The 23181-nt window shown below is 38.9% G+C and overlaps 1 protein-coding gene across 15 annotated transcripts in view; it reads left to right on the forward strand.

The window, feature by feature from the left end:
- Positions 1–23181, forward strand: part of fryl (furry homolog, like) — a 105400-nt gene that overhangs the window by 73714 nt on the left and 8505 nt on the right. For 13 of the 15 annotated variants that reach the window (XM_051875707.1, XM_051875709.1, XM_051875708.1 and 10 more), the window contains 28 exons: positions 40–194; positions 278–377; positions 1374–1542; positions 1686–1951; positions 4207–4347; positions 4475–4643; positions 4914–4998; positions 5329–5441; positions 6002–6152; positions 6238–6341; positions 6428–6610; positions 6775–6970; positions 8354–8475; positions 8611–8798; positions 9733–9827; positions 9915–10540; positions 10659–10927; positions 11896–12036; positions 12415–12615; positions 12747–12908; positions 12995–13069; positions 13176–13352; positions 14030–14224; positions 15419–15601; positions 19373–19755; positions 21610–21817; positions 22402–22551; positions 22795–22893. In XM_051875707.1, the coding sequence (XP_051731667.1) occupies positions 40–194; positions 278–377; positions 1374–1542; positions 1686–1951; positions 4207–4347; positions 4475–4643; positions 4914–4998; positions 5329–5441; positions 6002–6152; positions 6238–6341; positions 6428–6610; positions 6775–6970; positions 8354–8475; positions 8611–8798; positions 9733–9827; positions 9915–10540; positions 10659–10927; positions 11896–12036; positions 12415–12615; positions 12747–12908; positions 12995–13069; positions 13176–13352; positions 14030–14224; positions 15419–15601; positions 19373–19755; positions 21610–21817; positions 22402–22551; positions 22795–22893 (5106 nt within the window). The remainder of the gene's footprint in view (positions 1–39; positions 195–277; positions 378–1373; positions 1543–1685; positions 1952–4206; positions 4348–4474; positions 4644–4913; positions 4999–5328; positions 5442–6001; positions 6153–6237; positions 6342–6427; positions 6611–6774; positions 6971–8353; positions 8476–8610; positions 8799–9732; positions 9828–9914; positions 10541–10658; positions 10928–11895; positions 12037–12414; positions 12616–12746; positions 12909–12994; positions 13070–13175; positions 13353–14029; positions 14225–15418; positions 15602–19372; positions 19756–21609; positions 21818–22401; positions 22552–22794; positions 22894–23181) is intronic. The other 2 variants (XM_051875698.1, XM_051875702.1) reach the window with 2 other exon arrangements.

The raw sequence follows: 23181 nt of genomic DNA on the forward strand, positions 1-23181 counted from the left end.
CTTTTATGACATGTGACGTGTGTGTATCTTTGTGCTCAGGTGCATCAGTTGGGTTGTGAGGCAGTGATGTTGTTATTAGAGTTGAACCCAGATCAGAGCAATCTGATGTTCTGGGCGGTAGATCGCTGCTACACTGGCTCACGCAGGGTCGCTGCAGGTTGCTTCAGAGCAATCGCCAATGTCTTTCACAACAGGTACATATGACAATGTTCTTGTGATTGAATTTGTGTCAATAATCCAGATTAAATTAATACTGTGTGTTTGTTGCCTCTTGCAGGGATTACCAGTTTGACACTGTGGTTCTGCTGAATCTCATCCTGTTTAAAGCTGCCGACTCTTCCAGAGACATCTATGAGGTCGCCATGCAGCTACTGCAGGTCAATAAAGATACTTTTTTTCAGTCAAGGGGGAAAAAATCTGATTTCTATATGACAACATATCATAATATACAGAAAGATACACACAATCATTTAAACCGCAGTCCTCCTGTTGAATAAACTATGAAGCTATGCCTTTTGCCCATGCTCTGCTTCTTGTAGAAAGAGTTACTCTACTGGTGTTGACAACAACCAGCTCATCCCTCTTTCTGTTGTGCCAAAAGTGAACATTGAATGAATCTAGATTTGAAAGTGGTTTTAGATTTTGTTTTGTTTTTTGGAACCCAGTCAAGTTCCAGTTCCCAATTACAGTCTAAATTTCAATTTTGATTGCGTACAATTTAATTGTGAAAGGGAAGAGGAACTTTGAAAAGCTTTTTCGCATAGCCAGAGTTAAGGCTTAAAAACACTACACGACTTTTAAAATCATACACTTGCTAACTTTACAGAGGAAAACATGGGCATCATACGCTAAATGACTGATCATCACACACCAGACGTCGTTTTAAACACAACAAACTTACGCAGAAACAAGCACCATGTTGATAGAAGCATGACAAATTAAAACAAAATGTTTTTTTAAAAATGGCTCAAAATATCAAAAATGTTTTATATCCTCTGACTGGATGGAATTGTAGTCTTAAGCCAAAAAGTCTTAGGTCTGTGCCATCACACACTATGTGAGTTTCTGTTATATCTTTCAACTTCGACTGCCCAAAATCTGAAGACTGGCTCTGACTGTCAGCAACTAGCACTGAGTCTTCCAAAAGTTTGGACAAATGTCATTTAATGTATTTTAGCCTTTAGCATGAAGTCGCGTCCACATTACAGCTTATTTTGGCCAAGAACTGGCAGCATAGGAAGTGGGCCATCTGAATGACATGTAAAGTGACCAGCAACAGTTTGTGGTCAAACAAGTGCAGTTTGATTAAAGTTAAGGGTGACCAGCTCAATAACTTCTAGTAAATAATGTGTATGCATGTGTTGGTATGTTAGATTCTAGAGCCCAAACTGTTCCGTTACGCCCATAAACTGGAGATCCAGCGTGCTGATGGGGTCTTGTCTCCAGCATCCCCCCTCCCTCACCTGTACTCAGTGTCCTACTATCAACTCAGTGAAGAACTGGCACGGACTTACCCTGAACTCACCCTGCCCATCTTTTCAGGTACCTGTGTTATTCTTAACTAAAACTAAACATCACTTTCGTAATTTGAATAAAGCTGAATTAAAATAAATAACTATAATAGCAACATTTTTCCCCTACATACTTGCTGTGTTTGTAATGAGATTCTGGCTGGTTTTATTCAGAGGTGAGTCAGAGAATACAGACAGCACACCCTGGTGGCCGACAGGTGATGCTGCATTACCTCCTACCCTGGATGAACAACGTGGAGCTGGTGGACTTCAAGCCTTCAGCACGGCGTCAAGAGGAACCTTCATCGACGGAGGAAGAGGAGGAGGCCCATGAGAGAGAGATGATGGTGAACAGCCGTCGCTGGCTGAAAGGAGAAGGCTGGGGTTCTCCACATGCCACTACCATGATCCTCAACAACCTCATGTTCATGACTGCAAAGGTAAGCATATAGGACATGATTTCTATGCCTGGAAAAAAAATAAAATATATAAAGTGAATATATGTTTCTATAGCAAACATAATTTTTCTTAGTTATTTCCTAGTTGTAAAATATTTCTATGGCAACATGTCTAAATATTCATTGGCTAGATGTTGTTGTTTTTTTTGTTTGAATGGAGGTATTTGTATGTTAAGTATTATAAGTTATAATAGGTATTCATTCCTTAATGTTTTTTACCCACTTGTATGCTGTCACACATATTAATTTGTTTTTGTTTTATTTTTATTTATTTATTTTTTTTGTGTTATTTGTTTTTGTATGTTTTCCAAAATAATTTTGGAATATTTATTTGAGTTTTTATTTTATTATTACAGTATCTCACAGAAGTGAGTACACCCCTCACATTTTTGTAAATATTTTATTATATCTTTTCATGTGACAACACTGAAGAAATGACACTTTGCTACAATGTAAAGTAGTGAGTGTACAGGTTGTATAACAGTGTAAATTTGCTGTCCCCTCAAAATAACTCAACACACAGCCATTAATGTCTAAACCACTGGCCACAAAAGTGAGTACACCCCTAAGTGAAAATGTCCAAATTGGGCCCAATTAGCCATTTTCTCTCCCCGGTGTCATGTGACTTGTTAGTGTTACAAGGTCTCAGGTGTGAATGGGGAGCAGGTGAGTTAAATTTGGTGTTATCGCTCTCACTCTCTCATACTGGTCACTGGAAGTTCAACATGGCACCTCATGGCAAAGAACACTCTGAGGATCTGAAAAAAAGAATTGTTGTTCTACATAAAGATGGCGTAGGCTATAAGAAGATTGCCAAGATCCTGAAACTGAGCTGCAGCACAGTGGCCAAGACCATACAGCGGTTTAACAGGACAGGTTCCACTCAGAACAGGCCTCGCTATGGTCGACCAAAGAAGTTGAGTGCACTTGCTCAGCCTCATATCCAGAGGTTGTGTTTGGGAAATAGACGTATGAGTGCTGCCAGCATTGCTGCAGAGGTTGAAGGGGTGGGGGGGTCAGCCTGTCAGTGCTCAGACTATACGCCGCACACTGCATCAAATTGGTCTGCATGGCTGTCGTCCCAGAAGGAAGCCACTTCTAAAGATGATGCACAAGAAAGCCCGCAAACAGTTTGCTGAAGACAAGCAGACTAAGGACATGGATTACTGGAACCATGTCATGTGGTCTGATGAGACCAAGATAAACTTATTTGGTTCAGATGGTGTCAAGCGTGTGTGGCGGCAACCAGGTGAGGAGTACAAAGACAAGTGTGTCTTGCCTACAGTCAAGCATGGTGGTGGGAGCGTCATGGTCTGGGGCTGCATGAGTGCGGCCGGCACTGGGGAGCTACAGTTCATTGAGGGAACCATAAATGCCAACATGGACTGTGACATACTGAAGCAGAGCATGATCCCCTCCCTTCGGAGACTGGGCCGCAGGGCAGTATTCTAACATGATAATGACCCCAAACACACCTCCAAGACGACCACTGCCTTGATAAAGAAGCTGAGGGTACCTAAACCCTATTGAGCATCTGTGGGGCATCCTCAAACTGAAGGTGGAGGAGTGCCAGGTCTCTAACATCCACCAGCTCCGTAATGTTGTCATGGAGGAGTGGAAGAGGACTCCAGTGGCAACCTGTGAAGCTCTGGTGAACTCCATGCCCAAGAGGGTTAAGGCAGTGCTGGAAAATAATGGTGGCCACACAAAATATTGACACTTTGGGCCCAATTTTCACTTAGGGGTGTACTCACTTTTGTGGCCAGCGGTTTAGACATTAATGGCTGTGTGTTGAGTTATTTTGAGGGGACAGCAAATTTACACTGTTATACAACCTGTACACTCACTACTTTACATTGTAGCAAAGTGTAATTTCTTCAGTGTTGTCAAATGAAAAGATATAATAAAATATTTACAAAAATGTGAGGGGTGTACTCACTTCTGTGAGATACTGTATCTAAATCAGAGGTTCTCATCTCTGGCCCTCAAGGTCCATTTTCCTGCAGAGTTCAACTCCAACCTTGATCAAACTCACCTGCCTATAACTTTCTAGTAAATCCTAAAGACCTTGACTTGCAGCAGTTGTGATTGATTAGGGTTGGAGTAAACTCTGTAGGAAAGTGGACATTTAGGGCCAGAGTTAAGAACTCCTGATGTAAATATATTATTTTGACACATTTATACCAAAGTTTTTAAGACGATCATTACATAAATGTTCATATGGTCTGATTTTACAGTATGGTGATGAGTTTGCATGGTCAGAGATTGAGAACGTCTGGACCACTTTAGCTGACAGCTGGCCCAAAAATCTGAAGATCATCCTGCACTTCCTCATCAGCATGTCTGGAGTCAACAGTGAACCAAGTCTCCTGCCTTATGTGAGTGACACCTGCCCTGGCCAGTCAGACACCAAATACTCAATACCTGAGCAGATGGGCTGCACTTGAAAGTTTGGCCATACTTAACTAGTTTATTGTGTTTCTGAACGTTTTTCCTATTTTGCAGGTCAAGCGAGTAGTGGTGTATCTTGGCAGGGATAAGACGATGCAGCTACTGGAGGAGTTAATGTATGAGCTAGAGCTAACAGACCCTGTATCCTCAGCTGTCACTCATATGGATAACCCACCTTACTACCGCATTACTTCCTCTTACAAGATCCCTTCTGTTACATCAGGTATATATGCTTTAAACCACTCTGACTACTTATCTTTCTCAACATGAGCTTTTTACAAGTTAGGTTTAGAATCATAAGACAAGGAATCTTGACTGTTCATGGACTATATTTATAGATACTGGAGAAAAAAAAATTCACTGTAGTAGGAACAATTCAGGAAACCAAAATATTAAAGAGAGCCTCCTGATAAACATTTGATCTAAAATCATGTGATCTAAGGAAACAGTCACATTTTCATTGTCATTTTGTTTAAATGTCTGCTTTTTTCAGGAACAACATCCAGTAGTAACACCATGGTACCTGGATCTGATGGACACCATGATAGCAAACTCAAAGATTCCAACATGGAGGACAGGTAAGAGTTTTAAGCAGAAAAAAACTTTTCTGTTGCATTTGTCCTCACTGTTTGCCCACAACAAAAAACTTACAGCACGACCAGTGTTGTCCGAGTCGTGAACAAATAAATCCTACAAGCCTGTTCTTTTTAATGTATTGGTCAAAATAACACATTTCACCGAACTGCAAGTCATTTCTTTAACTCATATCCTACTGAAAATAAATCAAGAACTGTTTATCAGCTATTACTGACTGTTTGTTCATTATTTGGTGCTTCCTCAATAGTACTTTGTTGAATTATGGAGATGTTAAGTGGTACCTAAATTCAACTCTTTGTATATCTGAACAGTTACACTCATTTAGACATCTACGCTGGTCTGAACAGCAATCTGAACAGACAGCACCATCGACTGGAGTCCCGTTACAGCAGCAGCTCAGGAGGGTCCTATGAGGAGGAGAAGAGTGAGTACATTAACATTACTGTCATACTTAAAATCAGCACTCCCTCTAACTTCTGTTGCTCCTGCTCAGATCATAAAAACAGCATTTCAGTGATTTTTTTTTTTTTTTTCCCTGTGTTTTTGTTTTACTTTACGTGTATTTCAATTCAAAAGTTTGTGGTCAGTAATTTGTTTTATTTTTATTTTTATTTTTTAATTGTAAAGACATTTATAATGTTACAAAAGATTTATATATTAAATAAATGCTGTTCTTTTGAACTTTCTATATATCAAAGAATCCTGAAAATGTATTGTATGACTTCTGAAGGATCATGTGACACTGAAGAGTAATGAGTAATGGTTGCTGAAAATTCTGCTTTGCCGTCACAGGAATAAATTACATTTTACAAATATATTGAAATAGATGAACAGTTATTTTAAATAATAATAATATTTCACAATATTACTGTATTTTTGATTAAATAAATACAGCCTTTGTGAGTATAAGAGACTTTAAAAACATAAAAATAAATCTCAGTCTTTTCAAACTGTAGTGTATGAACATGTTGTTTCTCTCTTTAGGTGACTCAATGCCTGTCTACGCTAACTGGCGTCTAAAGGTGATGGATCATAACCGGCCAGAGCCCCTCCCGTTTCCTCCCACTGGTGGCTGCTGGTCACCACTGGTTGATTACCTGCCTGAAACCACCACACCTGGAGTCTCCTTACACAGGTAAAGGACATACTTGGTGTGTCCTACATCAGTGTTGTTCTCCTTGACCTTTGACCACTGACAACACATTGTCATTTCTTTACAGGTGTAACATTGCCGTGATCTTGCTGACTGACCTCATTGTAGACCACGGGGTCAAAGTGGAATGGAGCACTTACCTTCACCTGCTTCTGCATGCCATCTTCATAGGTAACGCATACACAACTGTACAATTTATTAAAAACATTAGCCCTGGAAAGTGCCACATTGTATACTCTGTTTTTGTTTGTGTGTAGGTTTTGACCATCAGCATCCAGAGGTCTATGAGCACTGCAAGCGTTTATTGCTCCACCTGCTGGTCGTCCAGGGCACCAACAGCAGTGTCCAGTCACTAGCATCTGTACTGCTCCGCAACCGCGAGCTGAACGAGCCCAGAGTTCTGACAGTCAAACCCACTCTTCAGGAGTTCAACCTCACAGGTACTTAAAAGCACAGGTGTTTTGCATAATCTCTCTGCCACATTAGACATGTCCTCCTAATCGATAATGATTAATTATAATAATAATGACCAATTACAATATTAGCCATGTCCTAGTGTTTTTATACTGAGACTAAAATAATTGTGAATTGATTTGTCTCCAAGGTGTCGCAGAGCTGATGCCAGACTACCAGCCGTCTCCAATGACAGACTCTGGCCTGAGCTCCAGCTCCACATCCTCTAGTATCAGTCTGGGCAGCTCAGTCCTGCCTCACCTCCCCCCTACTCTCCTTAATGAAGTGGATCTGTCTGCAGAGCAAGACGAGAAGGTCAAAAACCTCATCGAGTTCATCAGCTCCAGGTGAGGGGGTCACTGCACACCACTATGTCAATTTCAATCAGAGTGAATTGATCAGAGTGCTGAATACACCAAACACTTCCACCAATAACATGCAATCATATTTGATCAAACCTCACATGAGAGTTTTGTATGTGCTGAAGTGGTTCTGGAAAGGAAAGTATGGGGTTATGTAGACTTTTGGGAACTGCCATTGTTGTGTCCATGAGGAGATATTTTAACTAGGGCTGGGCAATAAATTGCTATCAGTATTTATCGAACAAAATAAATCCATGATGTCAGTAATAAACTTTTCATGTAATTAGTTATTCGAGTAATTTTCAGTGTATGTAGTTCAGGTGTCTCTGTGTGAATGAGCAGCACAGTTTTGTCTATTGCACATACTACGTGATGCTCATGGTGTTTTTTTAGCATCTCCCTTCTCACTATATGAGACCACATGAATTTAATCTCCAGAGCTGCTCATACCATTTCATTCATCCAATACACACTGGAACTTAAAGCTTTCCAAAAATGTGTAGACAATATTTTGGAGGATAAATTTGTTTTAAACACTTTTGTAAAACACAGAAAGAACAGAATTTAGGTAGGTTAAAAAAAATAAATAAATAAATAAAATGAAATTTGTATTTCATTGGGCCCTAAATTAAGAGGTACAACTTAACTTATTTGTTTACAAGTAAACTCCAAAGGTTATGTTTACATTCATTCTTGAGGTCTAACAAACATATAGAATGCATTTGTTCCCTATTAATGATATGAAATGAATATTGAATAACGAGTATCTTGATAAATATTGATATCAAATGTTATAAAAAAAAATATTGTAATGATATTTTTGGCCATATCACCCATCCCTTTTCAGTAGAGTTGACCCTGATGAAGTTGAAGGAGAACTGCAAGTCCAGCTGGGGTCCATGATAGGGCATACTTGTTTATCAAATGACTTTCCTCATAGTTGGCTTGTCTCTGATGGAAAATGTTTTAATATCAAAAGCTTTAAATAATAATGTGTTTCTGCAGTTTTGTTACCAAACATTAATGTTGTTCCTGGCAAGTTTCCCTGGATACATATTGAATGTGTATTTATTTTGTGTTAAGTTAATGTATTTTTTCCTCTGCCTGCAGCCATGTCTAACAGGAGAGGGTATTATTGCCTTGCATGCATGTGCGTGTGTGTGTGTGTGTGTGTGTGTGTGTGTGTGTGTGTGTGTGTGTGTGTGCTTGGTCTCGTTTCTGTGTGAACATTTGATTCAGACTGTTTTATACATACGGTTTGTTTGTTTACTGGGAGTTGTGTGAGCCTGCTTTGCCTTTGTTCTATGTTCGATATTTCCTGCTGTGTCACTTCCTCTAATTCTTTTCTTCTGATTGGTTGGCCCATAGGAAGCGTGGTCCGCTATGGAACCATGAAGATGTCTCTCCTAAAAACCCCAACATCAAGAGTGCTGATCAGCTTAGTGTATTCCTTCGTCATGTTGTCAACGTCTTCAAACAGACACCGTCCGGTAAGACATGGCATATGCTAATTTCATTGCATTATGTAGTGGACCAACTTCCTTATGAAGGAATACTTACTTTTTACTTTAAGTGAATTGAAATGTTTATTCTGTGGTTGATTTTTATGATGCATGTTTGATTAGGGTATCAGTTGGAGCAGGAGCTGAGTGAAGTGGCTTTGCAGACCGCTCTGTCCTGCTCATCACGGCACTATGCGGGTCGCTCCTTCCAGATCTTCAGAGCGCTAAAACAGCCACTCACTGCCTCCACGCTGTCAGATGTGCTGTCTCGTCTGGTAGAAACTGTGGGAGATCCAGGGGAAGAGGCTCAGGTATATAGAAATGTCCCACTGTTCCAGAAGTACCGATAAGAAAGCAACAGCAGGGCTCAACAAACAAGGATTTGTTTTTGTGCTGACTTGATCAGGGCCAGTATTTCAGATTTTCATTGACCCTGCTACAACTATATATATAAATATATATAGTGCGATTTTAGGCAACATTTTTTTCTATGAAACTTTCTCTTTATATTTATGTATATTATATATAATAAAACATTAAAAAAAAAAAGTTTTAACTTTTTATGATATATTTTTGTCAGAAAAAAGGTTTTAAATTTTTAATTAAACTTTCTATTGAATAAATATAATATTTATATTAAAATGGAAAAAATGTGTATTTAAATATAATATATATTTTTTAATTTATTATATAATCTTTTTCTGACTTTTTTGTCAGGAAAAGTTTTATAAAGTATATGTAAACAAAATAAATATATCCTTGAAACTTTCTAAAATTTATTGTTCAACAAATCTTCAAAGCTTTTTAAGATATATTTTTGTCAGAAAAAGGTTTTTATTTTTTATTAAACTTTCTAATAAATAAATAAAATATTTATATTTAAATTTAAATATAATATATATTTTTAATGAAGAGAACAGTTTATTAAATAATCTTTTTCTGACTTTTTTTTTGTCAGGAAAAGTTTTATACAGTGTGCATGTATATGTAAACAAAATAAATAGTTTCAATATAATATCCTTGAAACTTTCTAAGATTCATTGTTCAACAAATTTTTAGTTTTAGATTTAAGACTTAATTTCAGCAAAACCTCATCTATGTTAACCATTTAGATTTTACTTTAATTCGATTTTAGAATCAGTTTTTATGGTGGCCCAATCATGCATGTAGCATTCATGTCAGCTGGCCTTCCTAAGTGTTGATTCCTGAACAGTCATAATCAAACATTTCATCTCTCTCTTGCAGGGTTTTGTTATCGAGCTGCTGTTGACACTAGAGGCTGGTATAGACACTCTGGCTGAAACGATGAAGAGCTACGATCTGCTCACGGCACTCTCACAGTAAGACATGCTCTGCTACGGCAAAACTTCCAAAAATTTCCATCGTATAGAGCACATTACTAAAAATGCTGTCTCAATCTCCTGTAGGGCCTCTCATGATCCTCTGCAGGGCACCAAGTTTGCCAATAACAGGAAAAGTACCGGTCAGCTGAACCTCGGCAGTGGAAGTTTCTTGCATGTCCATTACAGCCACACTCGCAGCAACTCCCTCCGTGCTAGTCTGATGGGTGAGCGCCTCGGAGACCGTCGCCGCAGCAATACCCTTGATGTAGCCGACCGCTTGGGCGGCAGCCACGGCAACCTTGCTCGCACACGGAGCTTATCATCATTACGAGAGGGTGGTGTCCATGGCGATGGAGGAGGTGGAACTGGAGGATCTGGTGAGGTGGTGCCACCGATGGACCCCACCAATCTGATGGCGACGGTCTTCTGGATTGCTACGTCGCTGCTAGAGTCCGATTATGAGTTTGAGTATTTGCTGGCACTCAGGCTGCTAAACCGACTGCTGGCCCAGATGCCCCTGGAGAAGGTGGACAGCAGGGAGAAGCTGGAGAGAGTGCAGGCCAAACTGAAGTGGTACAATTTCCCTGGCCTGCTGACGCTCTTCCTGAAGGGTTTCACTTCAGCTGCAACGCAGGAGCTCACAATTCACCTCCTCAGTAAACTCATCACTGTGTCCCGACACACACTCATAGACCCCTCACAGCTAGCAGGTGAGCCCATAGTTTTGGGAACATTTTAAAAAAACTGAGATTTTGTTGAGAATTGTCATACCTGGGTCTTGAAAATGGTGTATCCATATATTTATTGTTTTAAATTATTTCCTGTTAGGTTTTCCTCTGAATATCCTGTGCCTGCTGCCGCACCTGGTCCAGCACTTTGACAACCCCACTGGGTTTTGTAAGGAGACTGCTGATCGAATCGCCAAAGTGTGCGCTGAGGAAAAGTCACCCACACTGGCCAATCTGGCCCACATGATGAGCCTGTACTCAACGCACAGCTACTCGCGAGACAGCACCAACTGGATCAATGTGGTGTGCCGCTACTTGCACGACTCCTTCTCTGAAATCACCTTCAACCTGGTCACGTACCTAGCTGAGGTGAGATGAATTTGATTAAAGTACATTGTATAGTCATACAGTTGGAAATTACAAACTTTTGAAATATTGAAGCGTTTACAACTTAAAGTATCTTAGCCTTTTTTAAACAGCAATAAATCTGCCACCCTGTTTTGTTCGCAAATACTTTAACAGTGTTTTGTCGCATCGACCTTGGTGTGAACAGGCCGTAGAACAAGTGGAAGAATAATTTCTTCTGAGTAAATTGACAAATTGTAATGTAATGAATATTTAAATGTATCAATATAATGTATAAATGGTTTATATTATAAAGAATTATGTATATTTTCATTATTATTATTATTATTATTATTTCTTTTTACATATCAAAATTTTAATGTCAGTAGGACTGAAAGTCTCTTATGCTGCATTTATTTGTTAAAAAATACAGCACAATCAGCAATATTGTGAAATATTATTAATTACTGTATTCTATTTTAATATATTTTAAAATGTAATTTATTCCTGTGATGCAAAGCTGAATTTTTAGCAGTCATTACTCCAGTCTTCAGTGTCACATGAACCTTCAGAAATCATTCTAATATGCTGAATTGAATTGATTCTTTGATGAATAGAAAGTAAAAAATAAAAAATAAAAAAAATTAACAAATCTTTTGTAAAAATGTAAAAGTCTTTACTGTCATTGTTGATCAATTTAATGCAGCCTTGCTGAATAAAAGTATTAATTTCTTTCAAAAAAAAAAAAATCTTGCTGACCCCAAACTTTTAAACGACAGTGTGTATGTATATAAAATGTTTTTATATATTATTATGTGTTGTATACTATTATTATTTACGTATTTATCTACAGTATTTGCTCACTTAATGAGACTGTAACAGAATAATTAATTCTCAAGACACATTTTTCAAAGCTGAACTGTGCTGTCATTTAACTTGGTGCTCCAAGTATATGTATATAATCTCTTAACCTTTTACCTCTTCCATTTTAGTTGTTGGAGAAAGGACTGAACAGCATGCAGCAGTCTTTACTACAGATCATCTACAGTCTACTGAGTCACATTGACCTGTCTGCTGCTCCTGTCAAGCAGTTCAACCTGGAAATCATGAAGATTATTGGCAAATATGTACAGGTGTGTGTACAACTTACTTTTTCTGTTGTCAACAATTAGAATCAGTCCCTCCAATGATTTATTTTAGTATGCCTGTCCCATTTCAAGAGAATATGAATGCAGAGTAATCCATGTGTGTTTGAATTCCTTTCTTCATTCTCCCATGCCTGTGTGTGTGTAGTACTGGAGAGTGGACTTTGCTGTAGTGTGTATTTATTTGTATGAATGGCCTGGGGGCTGTTTGCTTTGTAAGGCACTTTTGAGGAACTATAAGCTGCATCATCGCTTTCTTACTCTGTGGTCTTTATTGAAGCTTTTCATCTTGTGAGTCCCTCAAGGTTAAAGGGGTGTAGTAAAAAATGGCTCCAAGAGTTTTGTTGTGTCTGTGTGTTGCCACAGAGCCCGAACTGGAAGGAGGCCCAGAACATTCTGAAGTTGGTGGTGTCCCGCTCAGCTAGTCTGGTGGTTCCTGATGAAGTGCAGCGCTCCTACAGCACAGAGTCAACCGGCTCCCCGGAGATCGCTTTTACCCGCATATTCAACAACTCATCTAAAGAACTGCCAGGAAAAACATTGGACTTCCACTTTGACATCTCAGAGGTGCTTGGCCTGCCATCTTCTCTGTCTTTTTATTTTGTTTGTTTGTTTGTTTGTCAGTGTATGTCTATTGCAATTACCTCATCATCATAGTATCTTTTTTTGACAGTATTTTTTTAACCTTTGACGCACAGACACCTATCATAGGTCATAAGTATGGTGACCAGCGAAGTGCAGCGGGGCGTAATGGAAAACCGCAGGTAATCGCCGTGACAAGAAGCACCTCTTCTACTTCCTCTGGCTCCAACTCAAATGGGCTGGTGCCAGTCAGCTGGAAGAGACCACAGCTCTCACAGGTATTGTCAACTCTTGTCAACTAGAGCTTTAAATGATTTTTTATTCTAATTCTAATTTTAATGGGAATGTTGTTATCTGCTTTTAGAGGAGAACTCGGGAGAAACTGATGAATGTCCTGTCTTTATGCGGCCCAGAGTCCGGCCTGCCTAAAAACCCATCTGTACGTTTTTTGTTTGTTTGTTTGTTTGTTTGTTTGTTTTCCTCTATTCAGAATGTTATTAGGTTGCATAATCTTGGCAATGGCTAATTACACCGCTTTTCTGCAGGTGGTTTTCTCTTCAAATGAGGATTTGGATGCAGGTGACCAGCAGACTAGTCTGATCCCCACTGTAGAGGAAGTGACACGGGAGGAGGAAGTGCAAGCAGAAGATGCAGGAAGTGAACAGCAGTTTGGTGTCTTCAAAGACTTTGACTTCCTGGATGTTGAGTTGGAGGATGGAGAGGTGAGCCCTGATGCTCTGGGCATGTTGCCTCATACAGTTAGCAATCAATCCTCAAAGTCTTTTATTGCAAACATCTCAGAACTGATAAATGATGCACCTTTAACAAAAGTAATCAAAGAAAGAGTCTGTGTGTATGTGTATTTCTCTGACATCACCTGTGTCCGTTTGTGCACCTCCACATTATCTCAGTGTCTTAAGTCTTCCTAACACTCTTATTATCTCTTTTCCTCTTTTGCGTCCAGGAGCTTCAGGTAAGTTTTAAGCAGTGTTAAGGGAAAAGTTTGTGTTTTAATCTATAATTGTTTGGCCTCATCATTCATTTGAAAATTTGTACCCGTTCAGAAATTTCACAAAATCAAATGTGATTTCCTGCTAGCCAATCAAGTGGATTTGTTTTTATAATTGTAGCTAATGGTTGTCACAAGAACATGGATGGTGCAAATTAAACAATTTCCATTTAAAGTAGAGTATGAAGTATATTTTAAATGGTCAATGTTGAGTTCTCTGTGTTCCCCCTGACCCCACTGTGCTCTGTGGTTGTGTTGCGCATATTGTATCGTGTTTTTTGTATTGTGTATTCATTTAATTTCTTATCCTTTTCCTGTATAATTCACGTAGCATGCAGTTTAAAGTTGATCCGCCTTCCTCTTATTGGCTTTCTCCTTTTCCACCTGCAGGGGGAGAGCATGGACAATTTCAACTGGGGTGTGCGGCGTCGCTCTCTGGATAGCATTGACAAAGGTGACACCCCGTCTCTGCAGGACTGCCAGTATTCCGGCAGCACGCCCAGTCTCATCCAGCCGGAGGACACCGATGAGTCATCTGAGGAGGAGGTACTGAGCGCTAGCCAGATTCTCACCCGCTCCAACCTCGTAAGTCCCCTCTCCTCTGGGCCCCCTCCACACAGGGGGCACCGGCATGGTGTGTCTGTACGCCAGATTGGGCTTAGACGCTGCCGCGGCCTACCTAGGCGGGGTTAGACGCTTGCTTTCTGCATAACCCGGTGTATTTAGACAAGTGCTCTCCGCACTTCTCCCAGCCAAGCCAACTGTTGATTTTTAGCATTTCAAAGCCCTTCTCAGCCTTTACTTCTGTTTTGAATCACTTTTTTATTTGATAGGGGTAATAAAAGGTGATGGGGACCCTTTTTTCAGTCTTTTTTTACTGATCTATTAGCCAGAGAAACTTTTAATACAAGGGTTTAGCTGTCTTACATTCTTATACTAACTTTGCCATAAGTGTTTAGACAGCATGATTTCATTTTAATGGCCACACAGAAGTTTTTGCAGATTTGCACAAAATTGAAACGTCATTCATATAGTTGTACATCATCTTGCATGTTTATTAATTATTTATATAATTGTATTATACTTTCAGTTAAAAACAAGAAGATATTACTCTCTAATTAAGTCTGGAATAAACTGCACCAATTCTTAAATCTGAACACAAACTCACACAGAAACATGTGCCTTGTTGCTATGTTTTTAAATCTGCTTAAAATATCAAACATGTTTGAAATCCTCTGACTGGATGGTTTCATAGTCTGAAGCTAAAAAAATCAGAGTCTGTGTCCATCATACACTACACGATTTTCTGTGAAGTCTGTAAAAAAATCTGCATATTCCTTGTGGCCCCTCTCATTACTTAAACTGCTTCAAATAGTTTTTAGATGCAAGCTTAATTTTTTACATTTTTAAACCTCTAATAAATTATTGCACCCTTTCGCTTGTTAATGGGGCATGAGCTACTAAGCAGAGCTAAAGAAAACTGATCCTTTAAACGCTGCTGAGTGAAAGTCATCTTCCTTTTCCTGTTTTTGTCCTTTTCCTCCTACACTGTTTGAATAATACTTGAATGCAATTGGTCTTGCCAGGTTCACATAATTTTGTCTGGCATGCCGCATGATGTTATATAAAATATATAAAAAGTGCTGAACTCAGGAACTACTTTTCATTGATCTATTACGTGCACCATGCAACATAACACTTAGCATTTGCTGTAGAAGTCTCTGCATATGTTATGCTACATTTTTTACTAAATATTGATCAATTTTCCTTTTTACGCAGCTTAATAGTGATTCTGCGACGGATGACGCCATATCCAATCACTTGGACTCGCTCCAGCAGTCGCAAGAGTCCTCCAGTAGTGTCCTGACTGAAGAGGCCACACCCACCCCACCGCTACCCCGCCCAGACAGCCCCACCCCTGAGACCGCCCACTCTGACAGCAATAGCAGCCAGCTGCCTGAGGTGGGATCAATCAGGAATCTCAATAAATTATGGTGCACGGGTGCTATTTAGCCATTTGCTTTTTGCTCTCTTGTGGAGTTAACTGGTGCTGTTTTCTTGTCTATCAAATTCCCCCTATCATCCAATGGTGTCAATGTCAAGCTTTTGCTGCTAGAGTGTTTCCAAAAAGTATTGTGTTTTACACACTGGGCACTGTCTGTTTCCTTTGCCAAAATACTGGCGTACTCTCTTTTCCTCACACTGGGTTGCTTTATGGGACACTTGCCATCATTGACATTAGATAATGATTGACTGCTATGAGGGTGGGGGCTTGCTTGCCTGCTTGATATGTGATTGGTGAAGAGATTATCATCAGGGACAAACATACACCTCAGGCCTGCTGTGCTAGAACTACCTCAAATTTGGTCCCAGAAAGGTTGAAAAATACAGACGTTAACACGCTTTAGGCTCTGATGATGACCACTCACTGCTATCCATGGACCTGCAACCTCACCGTAAGTATTATAGAAAATTATCCCACCATTCTATGGGGTTTAAAAGGCAGTGTCCTCAAACATGAGTTTTAAGTGCATTTTCTGACTGTACATAATCCCTGATTGTTTTACATAGACTGATTATAGCCGTAGATATCAGATGATAAGTTTAAACATGTTTATCTATTTGCCAACCATCAGTTGTACTCCAGATAGCATCTGCAACAACTTCCAGAAGCGTGTGGAGTGTCTGTAAACACAGCTAGGGATGAGGTTGAGAAGACAGTGTAGAAAATGAGCAGAAACTCATGTATGTTGACATTGTCCTTTTTAAATCATTCTTAAAGTAATAATTCACCCAGACATTGTCGTCATTTATTACACCCTCATGTTTTTTAGTGGAACACAAATGAAAATTTTTTTAAGCTTGTTCAATCTGATTTTTTTTTTTTCCATACAATGAAAGCATAGTCACTGTATGCTGTCAAGCTCCAAAACTACCAAAAAAAATGTCATCAAAGGTAGTTCATATTACTTATGCATTATATTTCAAATCTTCTGAAGCAGTGTAATAGCTTTATGTCATTGACGGAAATTTAAACTTAACCAGTGGCATTTGGTGTCACTGACATCGTTTAAATATGTACAAGTGTTATTTTAGTATTATTTATATACTAATTATAGTATTTATTAGTATTTTGAATTTTTTTTTTAATTTTACTTTTAGTAATTTCTATGTACTTTTGTCATTTGTATTAGTTTTTTATATTTCTACATAGCTTTCATTTTTATTTCAGCTTTGGTTTAGTAATTTTAGAACTTAAACTTATTTATTTTAGTTAGTTGCCAAAGCAACATTTCTCATTTATAAATTTTCAGAGGGGAAGACTTTCAGAGAATAATGTCAACATTTCTATCTGTTCCTCACACAAAGCTATCGTATGACTTCAGAAGACTTTGAATATATCGCACGAATGGTTTGGACCACTTTTATGGAGCACTTTTGTGTTCTTTTTGAAACTTGACAACCCCTGGTCACTATATGCTTTCATTGTATGAAAAGAGCAGTGTGAATATTCTTCAAAGTACATTTTGTGTTTCATTGTTAAACCTTTTGGAAAGACATAGGGGTGAATAAGTGATTACAAAATGTTAGTTTTTGGGTAAGGAGCAGCCATTCTGTAGTAATCAAGTAAAAAAAGATGCACAGCCCGACTGAGAGAACATTAAAGACCACTAACAGGCTTTAGCCAGCCATGTTACTAACACTGTAACTTAACTAACTGCTGATATCTGCATTATTTATTTATTTTTATTATTATTCCAATTTATTTGGTTGATGTTTAATTGAAACAGTTCTATCCTGGAAAAATTATCTTTTTAGGATGTTCCCACAGGTCAACCTTCATATACACACAACCATCATTGTTAAGATTTTCAGTCAAAATGAAACTGTGTATGTCCCCTAGACAAAATTCATAGCAGAATATCCCTCATGTTGATGTTAATGAATGAACAACTTTTGTTCAATACTTACTCAGTCCAGCCAAGACCAGTTGGGTCCAGTCCAGTCATACCTCAATATCAGCTCAAGGGCATCTCGCCTGTCATTCTCCAGCTCTTAGCGTAATGAGTCCAGATAAAACCATCGATAGTCTTACTCATCTGCGTGGCCACCACAGCCAAGAATGCCTAAAAGCTTTCTCTAATATGCCTCTACTTTGGCTCCACGCCACCCTCCCTTCTTCTGTTAATGCATTGGACTCATAAATAGAAAGGAGGAGGAGAAAAAAAAAGAAACTCGAGTTCGTTCATTTAGATGTTGTTTTTTTTCTTTAAAGTAGGTTTGAATAAAACATGAGTCTGAGATGGAGCAGTTTGTTCCCAGAGATGTTTTGCCATCATTCATGTTGTGTGCTGAAATTTATCATAATGACAAATCGTCCATCATGCATCTCAAAGATGAGGAGTTTTACACGTTTTATGTTACATTTAGCTCATGTGACTCTGTCACCCATTGCATCCATTGTGTGATCTCCAAGAATTCGAACCTCCAAACAGTTGTGGTCTAAGATAAATCTTCGATATTTGTCATTTTTTAAATTGTTGGTATATACGTCTGGCAGATAAGTGTCAGTAACAGGATTTTTATTTTGACAGCACCGAGAGCACAGGAGCTCCCATTTCCCATATTAATTAGTTCTAATAAATTATTTGATAGAAATAAATATATAGGTATTATAGCTAGCCTTATATTAAGTATTATAGCTTTTGTATTTCTACGAAGTCATAGGCAAAAAGGCAAATGAATATTGATTTATTCTCAAAGTATTTATTAATGTAGTAAATTTTATGTAAAAATAAATATAAATTTAATTGCAGCATGTTATTTACTATCTTTATATTAAATAGTGTAATATCTTATATATCCACGTCCCTATAGAGGACAAGTGGTTTAAAGAATGGATGGATGAATATCTTGTATATTTCAGCTCTATATCGGCCACTCTACTCTCTAAGATAGAGGTATCAGCTATCAAAAAATCCATATTAGCTGTCCACTAGTTTTAAGCTACTGTTATTGAATGGCCTTTCATGCTTCTTCTGTTGTTTTTATGGTCTCATGAAATAGAAGACAGAATTAGTCATTCACTGCTGTAAGTATCTGTGGAGTCCTGATTGTGATTCTCAGGGTAAAGATGTTTTCCCATGAGTTAGATTGATTTTATTAGTTAGCTGCTATTTAGCTTGGTGCTTCATGTGATTTATGAATGGAGATACAGTGGTCCATTTAATATAGATCCTCTGATGTCACAGGTTTATTCCTCTGCAGGTCACATTTGCATCATAAGTCAATGGTGAAAGATTAGCCTGTACCATTATTGATTTTTTTTTTTTTTTCTCTCCTAATAGAAGCACTGAGAGCGTATAGCAAGGCCATTTTGTGAGTGCCGATGCTTAAGGGTCCCTTGGTGACGTTCTCTCTAAGTGTAATGTCCATTCTGCCCACCTGGCCTAAATGTGGGCTCAAATAAATAGTTGTTTTAACAGCACAGTAAAAATAAATACAGATTCTACCGTTACAGCTCTTGAGTGTTGCAATATAGTACAGTAGGTCTGCTAGGTGCTTAATGCACACAAATTCACAGCAAAGCAGCCTTAATAATATACTCAAATAATACAGCTTTTTGTATTATTAGAGTATAAAGCACTCACAAGAACCATTTATTCCCCTCTAAAAAAAAAAACGTTGCCCCATTTCCTGACTGCCCTTTACTGTCCATGTTCACATTTGCAGGATGCCAGTGTAAATGCAGCAGATGAATTAAGTAGCAGTGTCAGTGAGGATACGGGGTTTGGCAGTGCCCCTCCTCTACCCTCAGACCCCCCTGAATTATGTGACTTACCTGACTCCCAGGACCCCACCGACGACCTGGATCCAGCCCCCCCTCCTCCACCGGTCATGGACAGCCCGCCTGGATCCCTCTTCGATGACGAGCCGGGGCTGCCGCCCCCCGTCATAGACTCCGCCTTGGGCTCCATGTGTGAGGAGGAGACGGTTCTGCCTCTGGCTCTGGACTCGGCCCCCGATTCAGTATGTGAGGAGGATGTGACATTGGCTTTGAAAGAGCTAGATGATAGGTGCGAAGAAGAGGAGGCAGATTTTTTCGGCATGTCCAGGTTGGTTTGATTTCTGTTGTAATCAATCGGGGTTGAAAGTTGAGTCAATCATGACTTTGTTCCAAAACCCTGATTCCTACTACATAGACAGCTACCTTCAAAGGCAGCATCCTAACCAAAACGAAACCTCAAAGTAACTGATCTGAAATGCTCTTCATAGGCAGCAATCACGTAAGCAACACAACTAGCTTTTCTCACATGAAGTGCAGCATATGAAATTATAAATTATGAAAACACATGAAATCAATTATGAAATATACACTCATATAGTTAAAGGCTGACCAAACAATTATTCCCTATAATTTGCAACAACTTTGGTCAGGAGGGCACCTTGGATGATGTTTAGTTTGGCCACTCACTGTGCGATAGAGTGTGGTAGAATTAAAATGGCAGAAATGATAAGCACATTTTTTAGCAATTGAATTATGTACACTACTGTTGAAAAGTTTTGGGTCTGTATGTTTTTTTTTTTGTTTTTTGTTTTTTTTTTTGGAAAGAAGTCACTTATGCTCACCAAGGCTGCATTTATTTGATACAAAATACAGTAAAAACAGTCATATTGTGAAATAGTATATGTAATTAAGTGTCTTTTATTCCTGCGATGGCAAAGCTGAAAAATCGCACTAACCCAAAACTTTTGAACGGTAGTGTATACAGAAATTATCAGCATGCTATTGCTTCCAAATATACTTCCAAGTTTTAATTTTATCAAAAACAGACATCCTTTTGACATAACACATTATTTTCTGGGGTGCATCAGGATGGATTAGTGTTTACACTGCAAATGCGACATGGTCACATACATTTTTGATTACCTCCAAATAAAATTTGAGTGATCAGATCACAAAATGTTTTGGACCCAGTGTACAACTGTTTATCGTTGTCCACTTTTGATCAGATCTTAATACCATGTGTAAACAGAGTCTATTTTTGCTCGGTACTGTACAATTTAATACCATTCATGTGTTGCTTCTGTTGTGCTGTGAATAATAAGGATGATTTTCATTAACGCTGTGAATGGTGATCTCATACTTGGCAACATTATTGCTCTTGAAGGTCAGGCATCTATATCTAAGCACATCAGAAAGTGCCTCCACAAACTCACTTTATTCATTCTTTATTCACTTCCTCTGCAGTGCTATAGATCATCCTCTAAGCCCTGATGTGTCCGGCTCTTCCATGATCGATTAATAAAAATTATAGGTAGTGATTCAACAGAGGGCTCTAATTAGATTTTTGCGCATACACGGCACTATGAGGGCCTTTCCTTGCTCTTCCTGGCAACTTTCTGCAGCTGAGATTCATTTAACAGAAAGAGAGGCTGCATTTGTGACTCCGCGCATGTGGGAACCGCTCTGGTGCTGCACAGCAGCGAGTGGGGGAGGGATTGAGAGGGAAAAACAGAGAACGTCACAAACTCAGCGGGAGAATTTAGGCTAACACGTGAGGTGAAGAGCTCAGAGAGGGAACGGCGAAAAAAAGAGCGTCAGAGCAGGAAGATATTGAAGGGAAGGATAAAAGCTGTTAGTGAGGATGAAGATGAAGGCCATGTCCTCCACATCTTTCAGCAATACTGGTCTCAGATTCTTCTACTCTGTGTGCTTCATCAAGCTCTTCGGCCCTACTGTCCTGTAAGTGTGTGTTTATGTTGATTTTGTGCCTCTGCAGTAGATTTAGACTGTAACAACACTGCAGCACAGGATATCTGCAGTGAGAGAGAGAGGAGGGAGAGCTTAAGAGAAGGAACAGCATGTCTCTGTTTACGTTTTTCCTTCCTGAATGATGTAACGCTTTGTGTTGGTACTCGCATCTCTACATGTGTCTGAGTCTTGCTTTTTCTATCTTTGTTTACAGTCAAGATGAAGGTGATGCAGACGGCTTTCCTGAACTCCAGGCCTCGCCACCTCCGTCGCCCTTTCTCTCTGCTATTTTGGCAGCATTTCAACCCGTAGCCTATGATGACGAGGAGGACGCCTGGCGTTGCCATGTCAACCAGATGTTGTCGGACTCGGATGGGTCTTGTGCTGTGTACACCTTCCACGTGTTCTCACGGCTCTTCCAGGTAAAATTAAGTGTTTGTGAGTATGTGCTTACACATTGCACGAATATTAATACACCGTTTTCTGCAAATACATTTCCCGTTTAAAAATCTGGTAAGATTTTGCTTAAAACAAATGAATACTTTTATTCAGCAAGGATGAATTTAATTGATCAAAAGTGACTGCAAAGACATTTATAATGTTACAAAAGAATTATATTTGATATAAACTTTCTGTACATCAAAAAATCCTGAAATAAATGTATCATATTTTCCACAAAAATATTAAGAAACAGCAACTGTTTTCAACATTGCTAATAATAAACAATGTTTCTTGAGCACCAAATCAGCATATTAGAATGATTTCTGAAGAATCAAGTGACACTGAAGACTGGAGTAATGATGCTGAAAATAGGAATAAATTACATTTTAAAATAAATTAAAATGGAAAACAGTTATTTTAAATTGTAATAATATTTCACATATTTTACTGTATTTTTATCAAATGATTGAAGCTTTGGTGAAAAAAGAGACTTCTTTTCAAAACATTAACCCTACATAATAACTTAGCTTGGTGTGCCTGAGTTGATTCTCTCCTGTCTCTTTAGCACATTCAGAGGAAATTTGACACGATTACTCATGCCTCAGTACGCTTCCTTGGGGAGGGGCTCCAACGAATGGGAAACCAGTTCCTGAGCTCTCTAGAGGTCATGACCTCCTGCTCCCAGTGCCCTACAGTCCTGCTGGATGCTGAAACTGTGAGTTCATGCATTTAGAGTGTAGACTTCCTCTGCACCTCACACCTAAATACTTACAATGCTTATAATACTTATAATACCTGAAGACAGTGGAAGATTACACAGTTTATTGATGTCGCATTTAGGTGTAGTTACATTTGCCTGTTTACAAAGCTTATGTCAAATCATTTATCTATATGTGTGATAGTGTGACATAATTGGTATATTTAGTGAACTCTCTGTGTGTGTTTGTGTGTGTTTTAGCTGGTCTCCTGTGGGCTCTTGGAGACACTAAAGTTCAGTGTGTTGGAGTTACAAGAGCATCTGGACACTTACAACAGCAAGAGAGAAGCAGCCGAACAGGTGACACACTAACTTAAGGAGTATCAGACACTTTGACTACAAACCATGTGTAATGCTTTTAAAAGTCACCATGAAATCAAAATGGTCAATCTTATTTTTATGGAATAGTGCATGCTGTATATAACGTCCAGCACAGCGTTATATACAGCATGTTCCCACCCCTAATTTGCGCATTTGAACGCCATTGGATATTGCGATGCGGTGTCGTTATGTCAATCAGGCTTCAGTATTCTAGGAGAAAGGCATTTTCCCAAAGCGTCATCGATGGCGCATCGTTGATAGACCGAT

Source organism: Ctenopharyngodon idella, chromosome 20 (assembly GCF_019924925.1).
Source record: "Ctenopharyngodon idella isolate HZGC_01 chromosome 20, HZGC01, whole genome shotgun sequence".
NCBI lineage: Eukaryota > Metazoa > Chordata > Actinopteri > Cypriniformes > Xenocyprididae > Ctenopharyngodon > Ctenopharyngodon idella.